This window comes from Odontesthes bonariensis, chromosome 23 (genome assembly GCF_027942865.1).
Source record: "Odontesthes bonariensis isolate fOdoBon6 chromosome 23, fOdoBon6.hap1, whole genome shotgun sequence".
Classification (NCBI taxonomy): Eukaryota; Metazoa; Chordata; class Actinopteri; order Atheriniformes; family Atherinopsidae; genus Odontesthes; species Odontesthes bonariensis.
This window is the reverse complement of record NC_134528.1, coordinates 11,270,767-11,290,337: the sequence shown is the minus strand read 5'-3', so window position 1 is coordinate 11,290,337 and position 19,571 is coordinate 11,270,767. Positions and strand designations below refer to the sequence as shown.

Genomic DNA, 19,571 nt, shown 5'->3' with positions numbered 1-19,571 from the left:
CGTCTGAGTGGACCCAGCTCCTATAATACATCCATGGATCCAGTGTGACAGAAATATAAGCGGCTGCTTTGTGTTGTGATCGACTCTGTGCAGGCCCAGTTCGTCTCAAACGAGCCTCCGGTTTGTTGCAAAGACGGGAAAAAGTGACCATGAACGAAGTGGATTATCTTCATCAGAACAACACTGAAAGACAGACTTTATAAGGCAAACTGAAGACTAAAACCTTCGGAGCTCATCAGCTGCAGGATGTTGTTATAAACCGAACAGAAGGTGAGAATAATCCCAGATTTAATGTTTCTATTGGAGGAAACGGCTAACGGTTAGCTTGTAGCGGTGACTGGAAACGTTTATGAGAAAACTGAGCTTCTTGTTTTCTGTTTATTTGAGTGCGTTCACAAATCTCCCAAAACGATCCGGTAGATAATATAAGTTTATTTTTTTTGTTGTTGTTGATAACTTCGTGTTGACGAGTTGAAACAAGCGGAACGGTGAAGGCTCAGTGCAGCAGCCGGACGGTTTACAGCGCGCACACAACAGGGTTATGATTTCAAACTGAGGCTGTTGGAATTAATTATACTGTTTAATTAATTAACTCCCGGTTTTCGTTTCGAAGGGAGTGGAGCGGATGACTGGCTGGAGGGAACTGAGGAAAAAGGTCATCGAAATGTCAAAAAACCGAAACCAGACAGAAAAACACAAAAATATATAAATCGTGACACCCCAGACTTAAAGGGATAGTTTGCCTCTTTTGACATGAAGCTGTATGACATCCCATACTAGCAATATTATTTATGATCATTTTCTTACCCCCTGCTGCGCCGAGTTCCAGCCTCGTTTTGGTGTTGACGAAGGTAGTCCGGCTAGTCGTCAACACCAAAAGGAGGCTGGAACTCGGCTCACAGGACGCAGCAGGGGGTAAGAAAATGTTCATAAATGATGTTGCTAATAGGGCTCGGGCACACGCGTTGCATTCTGGGATATGGTCGCCATATTGGAGGCACAATCTCGTAAACAAACCCAAGGCAAGACGGAGATCAAGGACCAAACAGTGAGAGAAAAGCATGTTAAAATCGAAGAAAGGATGTGGGATATACCGGGATACATTACAGAAGGAAGCCAGAGATCGGTACATACAGAAGATTGGCGTTATAAACGGACTGGACCCTTATGAAATACCGAGCAAGGAATGGATTGTCGACGAAGATTTACTGCCTAAGTTCACCCTTTTGGACATAATTGCGTATATAGTATGTGGTGTCAGTGCTTATACTTTGCAACAGTTTCAATTATAATGACACTTTTGTCATGTTACTCTACTTGTAAATAAATAATGAAACACATACACTTGGCTGTATCTCAAAGCATATTTATTTCAGACGACTTCAACTTTGCACAACACTCCTGCTCATGGTGGTCAGAGTACAACATACAGACACAATCTTGTCAAAGAATGTTTTGTCTTCACCTTCGCATGGCAGAACTATGTTGATAGGTACTTTTGCTGACAAAAAGGTGTATTGTTTCTGACAGTTCCAATCGCCCTTTCCATGTGAATTTGGAGATGGGCAATTTTCCTTGTATTTTCCACATTAAATTAAGATTAAGATTAAGATCAGATTTATTGTCATGTATACATGCATACACACGAAATTTGTCCTCCGCTTTTAACCCATTGAGACATCCCTTGCTTCCAACTGACAGTGTCCTCTTGTGAAGGCGGGGATCTTTACCTCAGCACACAAAAGTCCCAGCACTCAAAAGTCTGTAACTTACCAGAATGAAAATGCAGAGAACACACTCTCATCGACACCGGGATTGAGTGGAAAGTTATGCTTGGTCGTCTTACAGCAGCGATCCATGCTAGTCGACGACGCTTTGTTTGGTCTCCGTGGGTGCGCCTCCAAGCAGGAAACCGGTAAAAAAAGATAAACCATTTACGATTTCCCCCCCATTCCTGTCACGGCTTACGCTATTGCACCCCACGACACAGCAACGTGCGACCATAGTGGCAAAGGCAATAAGTAAAATAGATAAACCAACGAAGAAAGTTCCGAGACCAGGCGGGAGTACGTCTGCGCGCAGTGGAAAACAATGTAAACAAAGCAGTTCTGAGCCTCCAGTATGGCCGCCGCTCACGTAGTGACGTCACGTGCCCGAGCCCTATATGGGATGTCATACAGAACTATCCCTTTAAGTGACGAGGCTGGACTTCTGCAGGTCAGACTGTCTTCGACAGATGTTCATGAGACTGAGATCCGAGGAATGTGGAAATGACTTTCTTTGAACCGTGTCTCGCATGTTCCTCAAACTTTCCCCGAGCAGTTTCTGCAGCACTGAAGGAGGTCACCGTTGTTCATGGTGTGCCGCAATGTTTAGGTAGGCGGGGCTTATACGAGTAATGTCCACTTGAAAGCTAAGAAGTAGGGCTGGGCAACGATTAAAATGTTTAACCTAATTAATCACATGATTTCCCTGATTAATCACATTTGTACACAAAATCCAAAAATGAATTCAAAAGTAGTGTATAGCTTTTAGCATTTAGTTTTATTTTAAATGTCCTGCCATATGAATGAAAGTGCCATAACATTTGTTGTGCAAACACACTTTTAACATCAGCATCTTTCTGTAGTTTTTATGTAGAAGCCTCGCTCCACTGTCTGTTTCCTTGAATGACTTGCTGCTATCAGTTGTGTGTTTTGCCTTTAAGTGATATTTTAGACTGGAACTACTACGCTGAGAAGACAATTCAACTTGGCAGTGTTTACAGATGACTTTGGTTCTGTCGACTCCGCCGTCTGGAAGAACTTTAAAATGAAAATGGCCGAGTAAAAGTTCCGTACCCTTCTCCAGGTTTGGTGGATCCGCCGATTACTTTCTTTTCCAGTTCCGCCGCAGACTGTTGCTACAGACTTTTACAAAATAAAAGCCTGTGAGCAACAGACTTTTACAATAATAAAACCTGCGTTAATGCGCGATAAAATATTTATCGCGTTAAATAATCAACCAGTTAACGCGATTATAACGAGATAACTTGCCCAGCCCTACTAAGAACCAGTGTTTTCCATCAGAAGGTTCTTCGAATAACTCTGTTACAAATCTGCTTTGATGCAAAGCAACACTTTAGTGTGAAAAGTTTCACATTTTGTTTGTAGCTCAGTGATGTCAGAGTGTTTATTTCCAATGAAAATGAACAATGTTGTGCTCATAAAGATGATTCATGTAAAACGTTGGGGAAATCTTATTGGACACAACGTAGTGATGCAAAAACATCCTCAGGGTTCAAAGGCTGAACAGATGTTTCCAGTGTTTTTAATGTTGTGGCGGATCTTTGTCGGTGCCAGAACACGATCCTTTAAGGTCATTTCTCCTTCATGTTGGAGGATATTTGAATGTGCACGGGTGTAATTGTACACAAAATTCATTTTTTGCTTCATATTTCCTTTTGAAGGTCACTGCTGTTTATGATTTCCAGACAGCGTACGAAGCAGAAATGCCTCAAAAGGTCAAAAGCTTGAATACGAGCAGGTTTATCCAAACGTTTGACTGATGCTTACATGTTTTTAATTGCTTTCCAGTCTTTTTGCATCAATCGTCGCACCTGTAATGCAGTAAATGACTAAGCATGGTCAGTGTGTTTCCACATTTGATCCTGACTTCAGGTAAATTGAGCTCGATAGGACGAGCTTCACCATCCGACTGCATCTGTGCTGTGATGCTTTTAAACAAACACACACGTCATTCCACCTGTTCAGAGCACTTAAGACTCTGGGTCTCCTTCAGGTTTAGCTCATAAAAACAAAGCATCTGGTATAAATTCTGTGTATTTAATGAAATGCCAGAAATCGTGTTTAGAAGTATCAGTTTTAACAGAAGTTGTTTTTGCTTTCTTGTTACATGCACGTTGGAATCAGAATAATAAAAACAATCATTCATGAGTGACATTGATAAGAAAATTGCTTCAGTAATGTTGAGCTCCGGGCTCTGGGGAGGATTCATCCCTCCATCAGACCTGCTGCCACTGATTTTCAGCCCACTTCTTGTGTCCTTTGGCCCAGCTCAGCCTTTTCTCCCTGTTTCCCTTCCTTAAGAACGGCTTCCTGACAGCCACCCTTCCATGGAGCCCATTTCTGATGAGGCTTGGGCCAACAGCAGATGGATCAGCTGAAGGTCCAGATGCATCTCTCAGCTCCTGTGTCAGGTCTTTGCTGGATTTTTTCCTCTCACTTTCAGATCCTGTTCATCTGCTGTAGATAGTTCTTTAGGTCTGACACTTCTTCTTTTGTCCTCCACTTGTCCAGTTTCCTCAAATGTTTTAAGGACACACTGCATACCGTGCTGAGATATGCCAAGTTTTCAGCTAACAGCTCTTTGGGAATCACCTTGTTGCTGCAGAAATCCTGTTTTCTGTCTGTCAGACTGTGTTATCTTTGCTGTTTTTCATAGATGCAACTAAAGAAATGGGAACAAATTTTAATTCCAAAGAGCTTCTAGATTATTCATTTCTGGTGGCATAAAACAGTTTAATCATTTAATTTATATTAATTGTTCTATAATTAGTCATTAGATTATATCTTATATTCCTTTTTTAAGATTTAAATTGAATCTTATTTACTTTTTCTTGATGTTGAATAAAATATCATTCTTATTATTGTCTGTTTTTTTTCCTACTTTTAGACGTGATAACATTCATTTATTTGGGATTAGGATTTTTTTTAAACTGTATTTCTTATATTAATTTGACTCTTTTGGTAACTGAAAGCAGTTTTAACTTAAATGTACTAAAAAGTTGAAACTATGAAGCTGTTTTTCACAGATGCAGCTAAAGAAATGGGAACAAATGATGTGTCTCTGTGACAGGCTGCTGGGAACAAAGTGCCTAAAGATCCAATTTAAAATGGCTTCTTTGCTAAGTTGTCTGTTCTGTGTGGACACAACACTGGTTCATCCCTTGAGTTAGGAGCCTTTTTTCTGCCTGAATGATTCAGAGGTCAGAGTTAAGTGGCTCAACAAAGAAAAAACACATTCCTCTGAAAATTTAAAAAAAATAAGACCAGATATGATTTGAATAGATGAAGCTTTAGTCCAATCGATAGATTATTTGCAAAACTAAAATCTACTCCTCTCTGGTTTTTACAAAAGTACTGCCCTAAAATGCATTAAGTGGAAACTCCAAGTGATGAAAGTCAATAGTAAAAGAAATGAATCAATAGAACTGATAGAATAGAATAGAATAGAAAAATACTATATTTATCCCCCAATGGGGGAAATTCAAATTCGTCAAGTAGCTCAACATTTTTTTAAATATTTACAATGATTGAATTAACAACAATAAAACAACAATAATAATACTACTACTACTAACTAAATAATAATAAATGACTAAATGGCAAAATAAACATTGTTCCTATCATAAACATCATAAACATGATTCCTAAAGCTTTATAAAAAAGTATCGCTTTTTTTTTTTAATGTTCAGGATTAGTAGGGAGCTAAACTTAATTGGATAAAGATAACACAAAACCTTTTGCTTTAAAAAATGTTACTTATTGCCTCTGTGGTTTATAGTTTAATGCTGTTTTGGTGGGGTTTATTTTAGCGTTCAAGCGATAAACTGAGCTGTAGTTACTATGGTAACGGTGAGTGAAAGGTGCCGGGGCAGATGCCTGTTCGAAACACAGCAAACGTCAATGCAAATAAAAGAAAAAGTGGGGCCCTCTCTGAGTGTATCCAGCTCCTATGATCCAAACCTGGGTCCAGTTTGACAGAAACATAAGCGGCTGGATTGTACGGCGATCGGCGGGGATCGATTCTGAGCAGGCCCGGTTTGTCACAAACGAGCCTCCAGTTTGTGGTAAAGACGAGAAAAAGGGACCATGAACGAAGTGGATTTCCTTCAACTGAACAACACTAAAAGGCAGGCTTTAGACAAACTGGAGACGAAAACCATTGGAGTTCATCACCCGCAGGATGTTGCTATAAACCGAACAGCAGGTGAGAATAATCCCAGATTTAATGTTTATGTTGGAGCAAACGGCTAACGGTTAGCTTGTTGTAGCCGCGGCTGAAAACATAACCTCAGGTTAAAAGGCAGTTCCTGCCAAAAAACGTCTCTGTTCAGTTTGTGTTTTAGGATTAAAATACACGTACAGTGTATTTACAGTGAGCTCCAGATAATGAGGAATGACGCACAACCACTTTATATATACCGAGTGATCTATCTGTTTTCTTCTTCTGATTTTGTATTTATTTATTATTATCATTATTTATTTTCTATTTCTTCCCCTCTGGTATGTGGTATTGAGTACTAGTGTGAGTGTATAATGTGAAAATCAATAAAAATATTTGAATAATGAGGAATGACGCACAAAAATGTTCTCAGTTCCATGTCCACTGCTAACTTTGGCAGATTTGATTCAAATCAGTAGAAATTGACTCCAAATCCAATCTCCAAAGGTCATGCAGGGAGCTACACACATCACTTCAGGCTACATACAAAAAGGGCAAAGAGCCGGCATTGTGTACCCGAGATAAGTTGCATGTAAAGTCATTGTGAAACATTCAGTGCAGGTTCTGAATGTGTCTACAAAAACAAGTTTGAACGAAAAAAATATTTAGAAATAACTATTAGAATCTTTCACTGTCAGCCTAAATGAACTGTATTACCTGAGCTGACTCTTATGAATTAAATAATCCTTTTCAACAGATTCATACAGAATCTTACATTCATTGCTGAGCATTTGCTGCTGACAGTTTGGTGCCAATATTCTTGAGCAAGTGTTTAGTCATTAGAAAAGCTGATTTTTCAGGAACTATTTGAATGACTAACCCAACAAAAAAGTCAACAAAAAAAAATCATTGTACTCGATCTTGTAGAAAGGAAAGCTTAAATCTTAAATTCTAAGGTTTATTTATCAGCATGTAATAAAAAAAAACGTCCTTAAAATGAGGTAAATACAACCTCAGATGAACAACATCTTATGTATTACACCACTTATTTAAAAAAACAAAGAAAATAATGCAGAAGGAGTCCACTCTGCTTCCACAGGAGTTCAGAAGGTTGCAGCCAGGTGCTGCTGATCAATGCTCTGATTAATTTATCATCAGTCAGTGTGAGAGCCTCTATAAAAGCAGAAGTTTATTCAGTTTGCGGCTCTGGAGCATTCAGGTGTGTGTTAACACGATGCCAAGGAGGAAATACATCAGGAATGATCTTAGAGAAGCAGCTGTTGCTGCCCATGAATCTGGGAAGGGTTATAAGGCCGTTTCCAAACTATCTGGAGTCCATCGTTCTACAGAGAGAAAGATTATTCACAAGTGGAAAACATTCAGGACAGCTGTCAATCTTCCCAGGAGTGGACGTCCCAGCAAGGTCACCCCAAGGTCAGAAACCCAAGAGCTACATCTCAGACTCTACAGGCCTCAGTTAGCATGTTAAAGTTTAAAGTTCATGACAGCACAGTTAGAAACAGACTGAACAGGTATGGCTTGTGTGGAAGGGTTGCAGGAGAAAGCCTCTTCTCTCTAAAAAGAACATGGCAGCACAGCTTAGGTTAGCAAGGCTGCATCTGAACAAACCACAAGACTTCTGGAACAATGTCCTTTGGACAGACCAGACCAAAGTGGAGATGTTTGCTCATAATGCACAGCAGCACGTTTGGAGGAAACCAAACACAGCATATCAGCACCAAACACCTCACACCAACTGTTAAGCACGGTGGTGGAGGGCTGATGATCTGGGCTGGTTCTGCAGCCACAGGACCAGGACAAAGATCCCAAACACAGCAGCAGATCTACAGCAGAATGTGTGAAGAAGAGAAGAATCAAGGTGTTGCAACGGTCCAATCAAAGTCCATTTATTTTTCCTTCCTTCCTTCCTTCCGGTATTTCTTTATGGCTTTTGACTCTTTGCAGATATTGTGGATTTGGCTGCTCTTTACTTCTTCCAATTCTTTGACACCAGCTCCAACACCATCCATCATCTTCCGTGGGGGCAGCAGCTTGAGCAGAGAAACCCAGACGTCCCTGTCCCCGGCCACTTCCTCCAGCTCTTCTGGGGGGACCCTGAGGCATTCCCAGCCAGCCACACGTTCGGGACACAGTCTCTCCAACATCCTGGGTCTTCCCCGGGGCCTGCTCCCAGTGGGACGGGCCCGGAACACCTCACCAGGGAGGCGTCCAGGAGGCATCCTAACCAGAGGCCCGAGCCACCTCATCTGACTCCTCTCGATGCGGAGGACCAGCGGTTCTACTCCGAGCCCCTCCCGGATGACCCAGCTTCTCACGCTATCTCTAAGGGAGAGCCCAGACACCCTGCGGAGGAAACTCATTTCGGCCGCTTGTATTCGCGATCTCGTTCTTTCGGTCACTACCCACAGCTCGTGACCATAGGTGAGGGTAGGAACATAGATTGACCGGTAAATCGAGAGCTTCGCCTTCTGGCTCAGCTCCTTCTTCACCACAACGGGCCGGTGCAGAGCCCGCATCACTGCGGACGCCGAACCGATCCGCCTGTCAATCTCCTGCTCCATTCGTCCCTCACTCGTGAACAAGACCCCGAGATACTTGAACTCCTCCACTTGGGGAAGGATCTCATTCCCGACCCGGAGAGAGCATTCCACCCTTTTCCGGCCGAAGACCATGGTCTCGGATTTGGAGGTGCTGATTCTCATCCCAGCCGCTTCACACTCGGCTGCGAACAGCTCTACTGAGAGCTGAAGGTCACGGCCCAACGAGGCTAACAGAACAACATCATCCACAAAAAGCAGAGACCCTATTCTGAGGTCGCCAAACCAGACCCCCTCAACGCCCTGTCTTTTCCTAGAAATTCTATCAATAAAAGTTATGAACAGAATCGGTGACAAAGGGCAGCCCTGACGTAGTTCAACCCTCACCGGTAACACGTCCGACTTACAGCCGGCGACGCGGTCCAAACTCTGACAACGGTCATACAGAGACCCAACAGCCCCTCCCGGAGCACCCCCCACAGGACTCCCAAAGGGACATGGTCGAACGCCTTCTCCAAGTCCACAAAACACATGTAGACCGGTTGGGCGAGCTCCCATGCACCCTCCAGGATCCTGCTGAGGGTGTAGAGCTGGTCCACTGTTCCACGGCCAGGACAAAAACCACACTGCACTGCCTGAATCCGAGATTCGACTATCCGACGGATCCTCCTCTCCAGTACCCCCGAAAAGACCTTACCCGGGAGGCTGAGGAGTGTGATCCCCCTATAGTTGGAACACACCCTCCGGTCCCCCTTTTTAACTCATTGGCTGCCAGCCATTTTCAGTGCAGAGAGACCCATACTGCCAAGTGTTTTACAGTATTTTGACTGATTTTCCAAGACCCACAGAAAAGTGTGTCTTATGACTATGTACACACCGAAATGACCAAAAGAAAGAGTAGACTCTTTTCTTTGATCAGGGAAAAAAAGTTTGTTTCTACCATTTTCAGTCCTTTAGTAATAGACAGTAGAACATAGGTTGGTTTCACCAAAAACGGCTGTTTGACCAAAAACGAGCTTCTTTTTTTTGTGCAAAGTGGCACTGCTGCCACCTTGCGGGTAATTTTGCCAGTATATTCTCTGTTTAGTGTTTACAAGCCTAAGATTTAGTGACGAACTCCGCTAGATTGTCCCCCAGCCCGCTCCATTAAAAAACGCAATTGACGTCTATAGACGTCTTTGGCAGTCAACGTTTTTTTTTAAATTGACGTCTATAGACGTCAATGGCACCGAAAGAGTTAAAGAGGGGGACCACCACCCCGGTCTGCCAGTCCAGAGGCACTGCCCCCGATGTCCACGCGATGCTGCAGAGGCGTGTCAACCAAGACAGCCCCACCACATCCAGAGCCTTGAGGGACTCGGGACAGACCTCATCCACCTCCGGGGCCTTGCCACCTCAGCCCCAGAAATGGGAGGCCCCATGTCCGAGCTCCCCGACTCTACTGCCTCATCGGAAGGCGTGTCGGTAGGATTGAGGAGGCTCTCGAAGTATCCCGGCAGAGCCCCGCCCTCACCATACACGGTGTTGACGGTGCACCGCTTCCCCCCCCCCTGAGCCGCTGGATGGTGGACCAGAATCTCTTTGAGGCCGTCCGGAAGTCGTTCTCCATGGCCTCCCCGAACTCCTCCCAGGCCCGAGTTTTTGCCTCAGCAACCGCCGAGGCCGCGTTCCGCTTGGCCTGTCGGTACCCATCAGCTGCTTCCAGAGTCCCACTGGCCAAAAAGGCCCGATAGGACTCCTTCTTCAGCTTGACGGCTTCCCTCACCACTGGTGTCCACCAGCGGGTTCGGGGGTTGCCGCCACGACAGGCACCGACCACCTTACGGCCACAGCTCCGGTCGGCCGCCTCAACAATGGAGGCACAGAACATGGCCCATTCGGATTCAATGTCCCCCACCTCCCCCGGGACATGGTTGAAGCTCTGCCGGAGGTGGGAGTTGAAGCTCCTTCTGACAGGGGATTCCGTCAGATGTTCCCAGCAGACCCTCACAATACGTTTGGGCCTGCCAGGTCTGACCGACTTCCTCTCCCACCAGGGGAGCCAACTCACCAACAGGTGGTGATCAGTTGACAGCTCCGCGCCTCTCTTCACCCGAGTGTCCAGGACATACGGCCGCAAGTCCGACGATACAACCACAAAGTCGATCATCGAGCTGCGGCCTAGGGTGTCCTGGTGCCAAGTGCACATATGGACATCCTTATGCCTGAACATGGTGTTCGTTATGGACAGTCCATGACGAGCACAGAAGTCCAACAACAAAACACCACTCTGATTCAGATTCAGGGGGGCCGTTCCTTCCAATCACCCCCTTCCAGGTCTCACTGTCGTTGCCCACGTGAACATTGAAGTCCCCCAGCAGGACGAGGGAGTGTCCTGCAGGAGCACTCTCCAGTAGGGGTGTAACGGTATGAAAAAATCACGGTTCGGTACGTACCTCGGTTTTGGGGTCACGGTTCGGTACATTTTCGGTACAGTATGGGAACAAAATGCAAAACCATTTTCTTCCACAGTGTGTTGTTTATTTAACCAAAAAATTGTCAATATACAAATGAAAACAGTAAATAAATTCAAAGTGCTGCTTGGTACCATTAAGTTAAATGAAATATTCTCAAATGATTAACCAATGTTAAAAATAATAAATTTAAAACAGTAAAGTTTCGCCAGACCAAGCTCTTGTTTGCGCTCTAGTATGTGTGCAGCTCTCGGGCTACGGTGGAAGAAAGTCACGACGCGTCTCACTTTACCTAGCAGCCTGGCTAGTTGGTTGAGGCTTGTAGCTTTCTGAGAGGCAAGAATAATTGTGTGCGCGAAACACCCTATTTGGGGACCCATTCCAGCTTCAATCACGGCATTTACTATATTCCGGGTGTTGTCTGTTGTGACAGCAATTATTGTTGTTCCTGGCCTCTCCAATTTCCACTCCAACACGGCCTCTTTCAGCCCCTCTGCTAGGTTTGCGCTGGTGTGTTGTTCGTGCATAGCCCTTGTTTGCAGGACGTGGCTAGCCACTCAGGGGTGATGTGATGGGCAGTCACTGATAGCTCTCATTAGCTCTGGATGTCCATCCGTCAGTTGTCAGTGCAATCGCACATGCTTTTGATAAGTCCTCAACGACAGTAGATTTGGTTTGTTTATAAAGGTCTGGAATGACTTTATGGCTGAAATGTGGACGACTGGGTACTTCGTGGTTCAATAACCTTTAGCATGTGCTTAAAACCAGCATTCTCAACAACTGAATATGGTCTGAGATCCGATGCTACAAAAGCCCCAATTGATGCTGTAATGGCTTTAGCTCAATCGGAATTGTGATTGAAAGGATGGTTGAATGCAGATGTCAGTGGTGTTTGCACTACGGAGGTTTTCTTTCTAGTCGCGGTAGAACTAATCTTAGCACTTGGGTGGTGCCGTGTCAGGTGAGTTAGCATGTTTGAAGTGTTGCCCGAAACATAGCCGACCACAGTAAAACAATGACGACATACCACCTTCGTTTTATCCACTCGTCTTTTTCCGTTGCATATTTTCACTGGGAAACCGAAATGCTCCCACACGGGAGATTTTAACGACGGGAGGATTTTCAAGCTCCGGTTGGTCGATAGCATTAGCCATAATGTCCATATCACAGATAACCTGCATTCTCTGATACAACAGACGCGTGTCCCTCGCATCCACATGCTCCAATCACATACTCCCATCTACATACTCCAATCACATACAGGTATCTAATGAATATTAAATAGCCACATGTAGACAGGCACAGACCTAGGGTAGAGCAGGCGCTGCTCGTCTATTAACTGTTCTGTGATGGCTGAATATAAATGGACTGTATTCGTTCGGTACAGCACTGTACCGTACCGAAGGTCTTTTCGGTACCGTTCGGTACGAAAACATTATACCGTTACAGGCCTATTCTCCAGTGCCTCCTCCAGGGACTCCAAAAAGTGTGGGTACTCTGACCTTTTAATGACCCATTAATGTGAGTCATGTGCGTTGAAGCAAATCTAAAACATGTAGGGCAGTGGCCCTAGGACCAGAGTTGAAGAACACCGGTCTATACTCTCCTCTCGGTGTCCTCTTAAATGGTTGCTTCAAGAACTCTATCTCCTCATCAAAATTTTTGTTTAGTCTGATAGAAACCCTCCTGTTATTTTGAAAAGCTGATCCGAAGTGTTTGAAACAAAGGAATCAAACAGCCACTATTGACAAATACTAAATCCAACCCAACATGTTTAAAACAGCATTGTTATTTCACTGAATTTATTTGATAAAAGTTGGAATAGAATTTTGTAATGACAGTAGGGTGATAAAACTATTTTAAACTTTGATGGTGATCAAATTTATGTTGAGCTCGATGATAAGTGCGAGACATGTATCCCTCAGCACACTCCACTCCACTAGTTGGCGATAGTGTGCATTTAAGCTGGTTGCTAACTGCCTAGAAAAAGTAAAAGTACAGTGACCTACCAGTGGACTGAGGAAAGAAACTGAGCAGAAATGTAGGAGAGAATGAGTGTAGTTTAAGAAAGCCCCAAAAGCCACTCAAATGTCAAAGAAGTTGACCAAAAAGATTCCAAAATGTCTGTGATATGGGAGTGTTTTGGATTCAGTAAAAATGATGAACAGATTCAATTGTAATGTCATTGGTAACGTGAGCCATCGCTGTAGTTATATTACTTTCAACTATTTTAAAACTAAGTCAGAGTTGTGCTTAATGACCATGTGTGTTTCTGTGTTTCCTGCAGATGTCCAGCAGCCACTGGTGATTAAAGAAGAGGTTCCGTGGAGCCCCATTCTGGACCAGCAGGATGCAGAACCCCTCCACATAAAGGAGGAAGAGGAGGAACTCTGGACCAGTCAGGGAGGAGGGCAGTATCATGGGTTGAAGGAGACCGAATACACCAGGTTCCCATTCGATGTTATCGTAAAGAGTGAAGATGATGAAGAGGAGCAACAGACCTCACAGGTTTATCAAAGACAAACTGAAACCAGAGAAACTGAGCCTCCAACCAGCAGCTCGTTTAAATGGATCAAAACAGAAATTGATGGAGGGGACTGTAGAAGACTTGAATTAGCCAGCAGCCCAAATCATTTGCATCCAAAGACTGATGTTCAGCCTTCAGACTCCTCTGAGACTGAAGTCAGTGATGGTGATGATGATGATGATGATGATGATGATGAATGGCGGGAACCTTTGTCAGACACTGACAATGGTTGGGAGCAGCGCAAGGTGCCCGAGTCGGGTGTAAATAGTGATGTGGGGTGTAACACTGCCAAAAAGCCTTTCAGCTGCTCAGATTGTGGTAAACAGTTTCTATATAAGCAGTCTCTGAAGAGACACATGAGACGTAACACAGAAAAAAGTTCTTCCAGCTGTTTGATTGGTCAGAAATCTTCTGGAGTGGGACAAGATGTCAATTTACCAACGAGAGTCCACACAGGAAAGAAAAAATTTGGTTGTCAGGACTGTGGGAAAACATTTCGAGATCAGTTTAGTCTTAAATCCCACATGAGAGTTCACTCAGAAGAAAAACCATTTGGCTGTGATAACTGTGGTAAAAGCTTTAAGCATGAGCACAATCTTAAGATCCACATGAGGATTCACACGGGAGAGATGCCGTTTGCCTGTGAGGTTTGTGGTAAAAGATTCAAGCATCAGCACAATCTGAAGACGCACATGAGAATACACACAGGAGAGAAGCCTTTTGTTTGTGATATTTGTGGTAAAAGAGCAAGACATCAGAATAACCTGAAAACACACATGATAGTCCACAAAGGTGAGAGGCCATTTGGGTGTGATCTTTGTGGTAAAAGTTTCAACCGCAAGACGAGTCTTAGAGCGCATATGACAGTCCACACAGGTGAAAAACCATTTGGATGTGACATTTGCGGTAAAAGTTATAAACGGAAGACGCATCTTCGAACTCACATGACCGTTCACACAGAAGAGAAACCGTTTGGCTGCGAAGTTTGCGGCAAAAGATTCAACCGTAAAACACATCTTGTGACACATATGGCCGTTCACACAGGTGAGAAACCATACAGCTGTGACTTTTGTGGTAAAAGATTCACCCGGAAAACACACCTCGATTCACACATTACGGTTCATACAGGGGAGAAGCCTTTTGGTTGTGGTGTTTGTGGTCAAGAATTTACCCAACAGGGAAGTTTAAATAGACACATGAGATTCCACTTGGGGTAATATTTGTAACTGTACCAGCAGTGATGCACGTTCCGTGAACCTATAACAGAAACCACAGGTACAATCACAATGACAGTTGCAGGCTTTGAAGTGATAAATGTAATTTGATGTAAAACCAAAAACAAAGGTTTCTTTCCTGTATAATAGAAGCAACAGCATCATTGTTGTATTTTAACTTTATTTGGAATTTGACTATAACTGATACAAGTTAATATGCTTTCCATTTTTCAATAATCTTTTATTCCAGAGTCGGAGCTTTCCAAACCAGAATAATTAGAACTGGTTTCTCATAATTTTGCCTCCATAACAGACAATAAACATCTTGGGCCTGAAAGACACACTAAAACAAGTTAAGGGGCTAATATTAGCCAATCAAGACAAGTGAAATGAAAGAGCTGTTCTGGTTCTCAAGAAATGACTTTAAATGACTTTTTACGGTTATTGGTTTGAAGGGCGACATATTCGGCACTTTGAGCCATGGTTCAGAAAGCTTTACAATCAACCCAATGGAGCAATAATTCCCTAAATGACTACCAGCATCTTTATAAGACGGCTAGAAAATTAAACCAAAATGATTGGTTGAAAAATAATTAAAAATGTATGAACTTATTGTTTTTGAGTCAGAAGGTGACTTGTTAAATGAGAGTGAGCTGCATCTTGGAGGGATTCTTTTGGATGCAGCAACTCTGTGGCGTCAGCTCCTCCTGCTCTGGCTTTAGCTTAAACTTGATGGTCATTGACTAATTATTACGTTATTTATCAGCAGAGCAGATTCTGTCACTAGTCAATGACAAAATGGCTGCAAGGCCTAACAGGGCCGATGCCACTTTATGCACTTTTATGTATTTGTTATCATGTATTATTGTTATCACGCACCTTTTGATTATTAAGACAAATATGACCAGTTTAAGTGTGTTAATTAAACATGTCAAAGTATGGATAGTAATACATTTTAAACTGAATTTAATTGAAATATAAACAAGCTTTTTTTCTCACTAATTCCAGTGTTTAGTTTTCTGTCTGAATGAAATGTGTTTTTTCTTCCACTTATGGCCAATGCAAGAAAGTGTCACATAGAGATGATGTCATCAGACATGTGACTGTAGTTGGGTTAAGCCCACTTTTAGCAACCGAGCGGTAAAGAGTGTTTGACCGGCTTGAAAACACGACTCAAAATGGTGACGAGCTGTTGTACAATCGACTATACCAACAGATTCAGGAAGAAGTCGGGTTTTCTTTTTACAAAGTTCTAAAAAAATATATAGAGAAGAGAGCCAAAGTAATTTGTCCTCTCCAGCATTATGGCAGCAGAATCGAAATTTGAATACTGTTTTATGCCAAACCCATTTGCTTTACCAAGGGAAGCTTTATGAATGTAAAGCTCGTCTTGGCTCCCAAGTACTGCTTATTTATTTATTTATTTATTTATTTATTCATTTTTTACAATACTTTACATGTAATAGTGCCAAACCTGACCGAGGGTCAGGGAAACGGGGGGAGAGCACAGAAAGAGAAATGAGACCGAGATGGAAAGAAATGATCGGAGAAGACGAGGAAAAACAAGAGAAAACAAGAAAACTAGCTGCTTTATCTGTAGAAACCAAACAGAAAACATCTTACGGCCTCTGTGGGGAAACCAGGCGGAGAACCATCAGGATCATCTGCAAGTAGACAAACGGAGAGAGAAAAAACAATACAAGAAAAAAACAAAACAAGCAGCAGCAACAACACCAGCAGCAGCAAGTACATGTAACATAACGGTGGATACGGATGGTTAGAAACCACACTATGACACAGCAACTGTGTAACAAGCATGTGACTGGGTGAATGAATGAATGTGTGTGCATGTGCATGAACATTCAAAAGATATGGTACAGGTTTTACATGAATTGTGCTCAGTTATGAGTGCATAGGGTCGCCACAACCCCCACCCCCACCTGACCCCTCCCGCCCCAGGCAGCACCCAGGCAACAGGGGTGTAGGAAGAACCCTCCTCTTACCCCCCTGGCTCTTCGATATTTGAGTGTGTAGAGGGCAAATATGGGAGAATCCTCCCTCCTACTGATGGACAAAGGCCCTCAATGTCTAATAGTGAGCAGTTGAAAGTGAGGGGTATGCCTCTGTCATGGCAGACGGTAAATGGTATGAACTCTACAAAGAGAACCTATTTGATTTTAAAATATGTTTAAAGATTTTATTTTTTTAATTTAAAGATTCTGACATGTTTATAGATGCCAAAAGAAATGGAGAGCAGTTTAATTTATGGTGCAAATTAAGTTCTTAAAACTAGCATTTGTAACCACATTACTCCAATTTCACAGAATCACTTTTATTTGTTACATTGAGAGGATTTGTGTTAGATATGTTAAGATTTTAAGTCTTACACTTTATTTATGATCATTCACAGCAATAGTTTAGTCAAATTAATTTGAAAGATGATGTTTAAATAAGGTTATAGCCAGAGGGGTAGTAAAGAGTTACATTTACTTGAGTACGTTTTTTGAAAAAATTGTACTTCTAGGAGTAGTTTTAAATCACTATACTTTTTACTTGAGTAGATTTGTGCAGCTGAAACTGTCCTCTTACTCCGCTACATTAGGCTACAATGAGCTGGTTACTTTTCTTCTTACCTCTTTGGTATTCTACGCCTCATTATTTTTATCCCCCCGCGTACGCCTCATTTTAAAGTTTTATTCTGACAGAGAGAGACTTCCGCCAAAGGCTCTACCACCTGACTGTGTTTCACCAATCAGACGTAGCCGTGCAGTCTGGTCATGTGACCATACTCAATCTCAGCGGCGGGACAGGTTAGCTTTACAGTTTAATCGTAGCAAACAAACAAAGAAACAGATGAAAAATGTCAGAATCAACGGTGGGAAATGAAGACGCAGACGAGGCCTCATACTGAAAGCATGTTTACCTTACAAAGAGTGAGAAACAGCAGCTACATTATGTGTCTTCCGTGTCAACCAAAACAAACGCACATTTCAGCAGAAACTCAACATCTAACTTGAGGAAACATGTAGCGGTAAGTTTCCTAAACTCGTTTTTTTTTCTCCATGGATAGGCGAATGTTTGTTTTTTAGGTTACATACCCAGATAGCATGCGGATGTGGGCTACTTGAGGCAACGATCCGACACTGTAGGCATTCTTCTGGCCCGGAAAAAAACAGATGTGAGCCTAAAGTGGCCCACATATAAAGAAACACACTTGGCCCACCTTTGTTGAAACATATTTGGGCCAGTTTTGGCCGATATATGGCAAGTTGGCAACGACTAATCCGGATGTGAGGTTTTTTTTCCCTGCCACGCCCCCTTGGTGTGGTTTGATATGTTCCAAGCTTGCAGAAGAAACTGGCCGCATTCAGCCTACTCGGATCCACAGAAAAGTTGAAGGTGAGTTCGGTTCAGCTTATTTAATTTTATGTGTGAGATGTTTTAGCTTTGTTAAACTCTTAAACTACCCAAACCTGCTGTGTCTACAAATGGCATTGTTCCTCTTCAGATAAGGTTGGCAAAATTTGGCTATAGTTGAAATGTAATTACTTTTCAAAATGACCGTAGTGCTGTAAAGCTTGATGCTGCGACCAAAATACAGCCACGAGTGAGGTTGATGACATTTTTCAAGAAGAAACACTGCTTGTTCAATGTTCATTAGTTACATGAGTCTGAAGTTGTTGCCACAGTTTCAGACCACTAGGACTGGAGGATTTGCTTTCTTTTGTTTTATGCGACCGAGGACGTTATGTCTTAGCTTAGCATGCTATGTTAATGATGGACGTGTGATTCGGGGGATTTTTTTTTCTGTTCGCTTATGATTAAGCAAAATTGAAACCTTATCAAAAAACAACCCGATTGAACTGTAAATGTACAGAGATGTTGAATAGAGGCTATGTACACAGGTAGCCGGGTATTTTTAAAACCGAATATTTCCCCCCCTCGGTTTATAAAATAATTTGTATCCACATTACCTTGTTTTCGAAAAAAAAACCTTCCACACATAACCAAACATCTGCGTTTTAATTCATTGACAATGTTTCAGACCACCTGTCTTGACAACCCGAATGCATTTGCTGTTTTGCGTAATCTGCCCTCGTCAGCTAAATAATAAAGTGTGCACGCAACTTTTTTGAGCACACTGACAGGTGATCGCATGACAGTGGACTGCCCCTCGATATGAGGACGTAATAACTCCGACAGCGACAGGAGTGAGGACCGGGACATGCGGAAATTGTCACGCCATTCCTCTGGGAGTATGACTTGGGCGTGTAAAATCAAGGCAGTAAACAGCGCCTGCACAATAATAACCACCACAGTTCTCAAGGCATCCATGCTTCTTCAGTAAACAAAGGTCGCACGTTTGACGTCAGAGCAGATTTGTTGTTGTTTTGGCGCATATTGTGATGTTCGAAAACGCAAAACTCCGGTTATCTCTGTCTACACGCAAATACATAAACGGAGTTTTCAAAAATCTTCACTTTGCCCGGAGTTTTTAAAAATATTCGTTTATGATGCGTTTTTATGCATTTTCATGTGGATGACAGGTCCAAACGTAGAAAGATATATTCGTTTTAGCAGATACCCGGCTACGTGTGGATGGGGCCTGAGTTTTGCATTTAAGAGAAGCGTTTGTTTTCATGAAGAAAGGCAGTTGATCGCGTCCTTCCGGGCGCCATTTTAGATAAGGATCTGTTTTACGTGAGCTGATGGTAGTTTGGTTGGTAGCTGAGCAGGGTTTAGGCTCAGGGCTCCAGATTGCCACTAAATGGTCGCATTTTGCCCCTAAAATTTGAGACAGTGTAAGTACATTTTTCATCTGCTAGTGCATTTGCTACCAGTACATTTTCGGATTTAATTTAATTTATGGCCA

The 19,571-nt window shown here is 42.8% G+C and overlaps 1 protein-coding gene across 2 annotated transcripts; it reads left to right on the top strand.

Annotated features, from left to right (window-relative positions):
* The first annotated feature begins 196 nt into the window (after nucleotides 1–196).
* LOC142374578 (uncharacterized) lies at nucleotides 197–15,679 on the top strand. Of its 2 annotated transcripts, XM_075458318.1 has the most exons (3): nucleotides 197–270; nucleotides 4,089–4,198; nucleotides 13,245–15,679. In XM_075458318.1, the coding sequence occupies exons 2-3, from the start codon at nucleotides 4,153–4,155 to the stop codon at nucleotides 14,699–14,701; spliced, it is 1,503 nt and encodes a 500-aa protein (XP_075314433.1). In that variant the 5' UTR covers nucleotides 197–270; nucleotides 4,089–4,152; the 3' UTR covers nucleotides 14,702–15,679. The 2 variants fall into 2 exon arrangements, with proteins under 2 accessions (XP_075314433.1, XP_075314432.1); XM_075458317.1 differs by lacking the exons at nucleotides 197–270; nucleotides 4,089–4,198 and adding an exon at nucleotides 5,606–5,991.
* The last annotated feature ends 3,892 nt before the right edge of the window (nucleotides 15,680–19,571 follow it).

What these genes read in the sequence shown, in the direction of transcription:
- LOC142374578 (XM_075458317.1), top strand. Translation starts at nt 5,874, where the DNA reads ATGAACGAAGTGGATTTCCTTCAACTGAACAACACTAAAAGGCAGGCT. An exon ending in TGCTATAAACCGAACAGCAG is followed by an intron (nt 5,992 to 13,244) that starts GTGAGAATAATC and finishes TGTTTCCTGCAG; the next exon opens with ATGTCCAGCAGCCACTGGTG.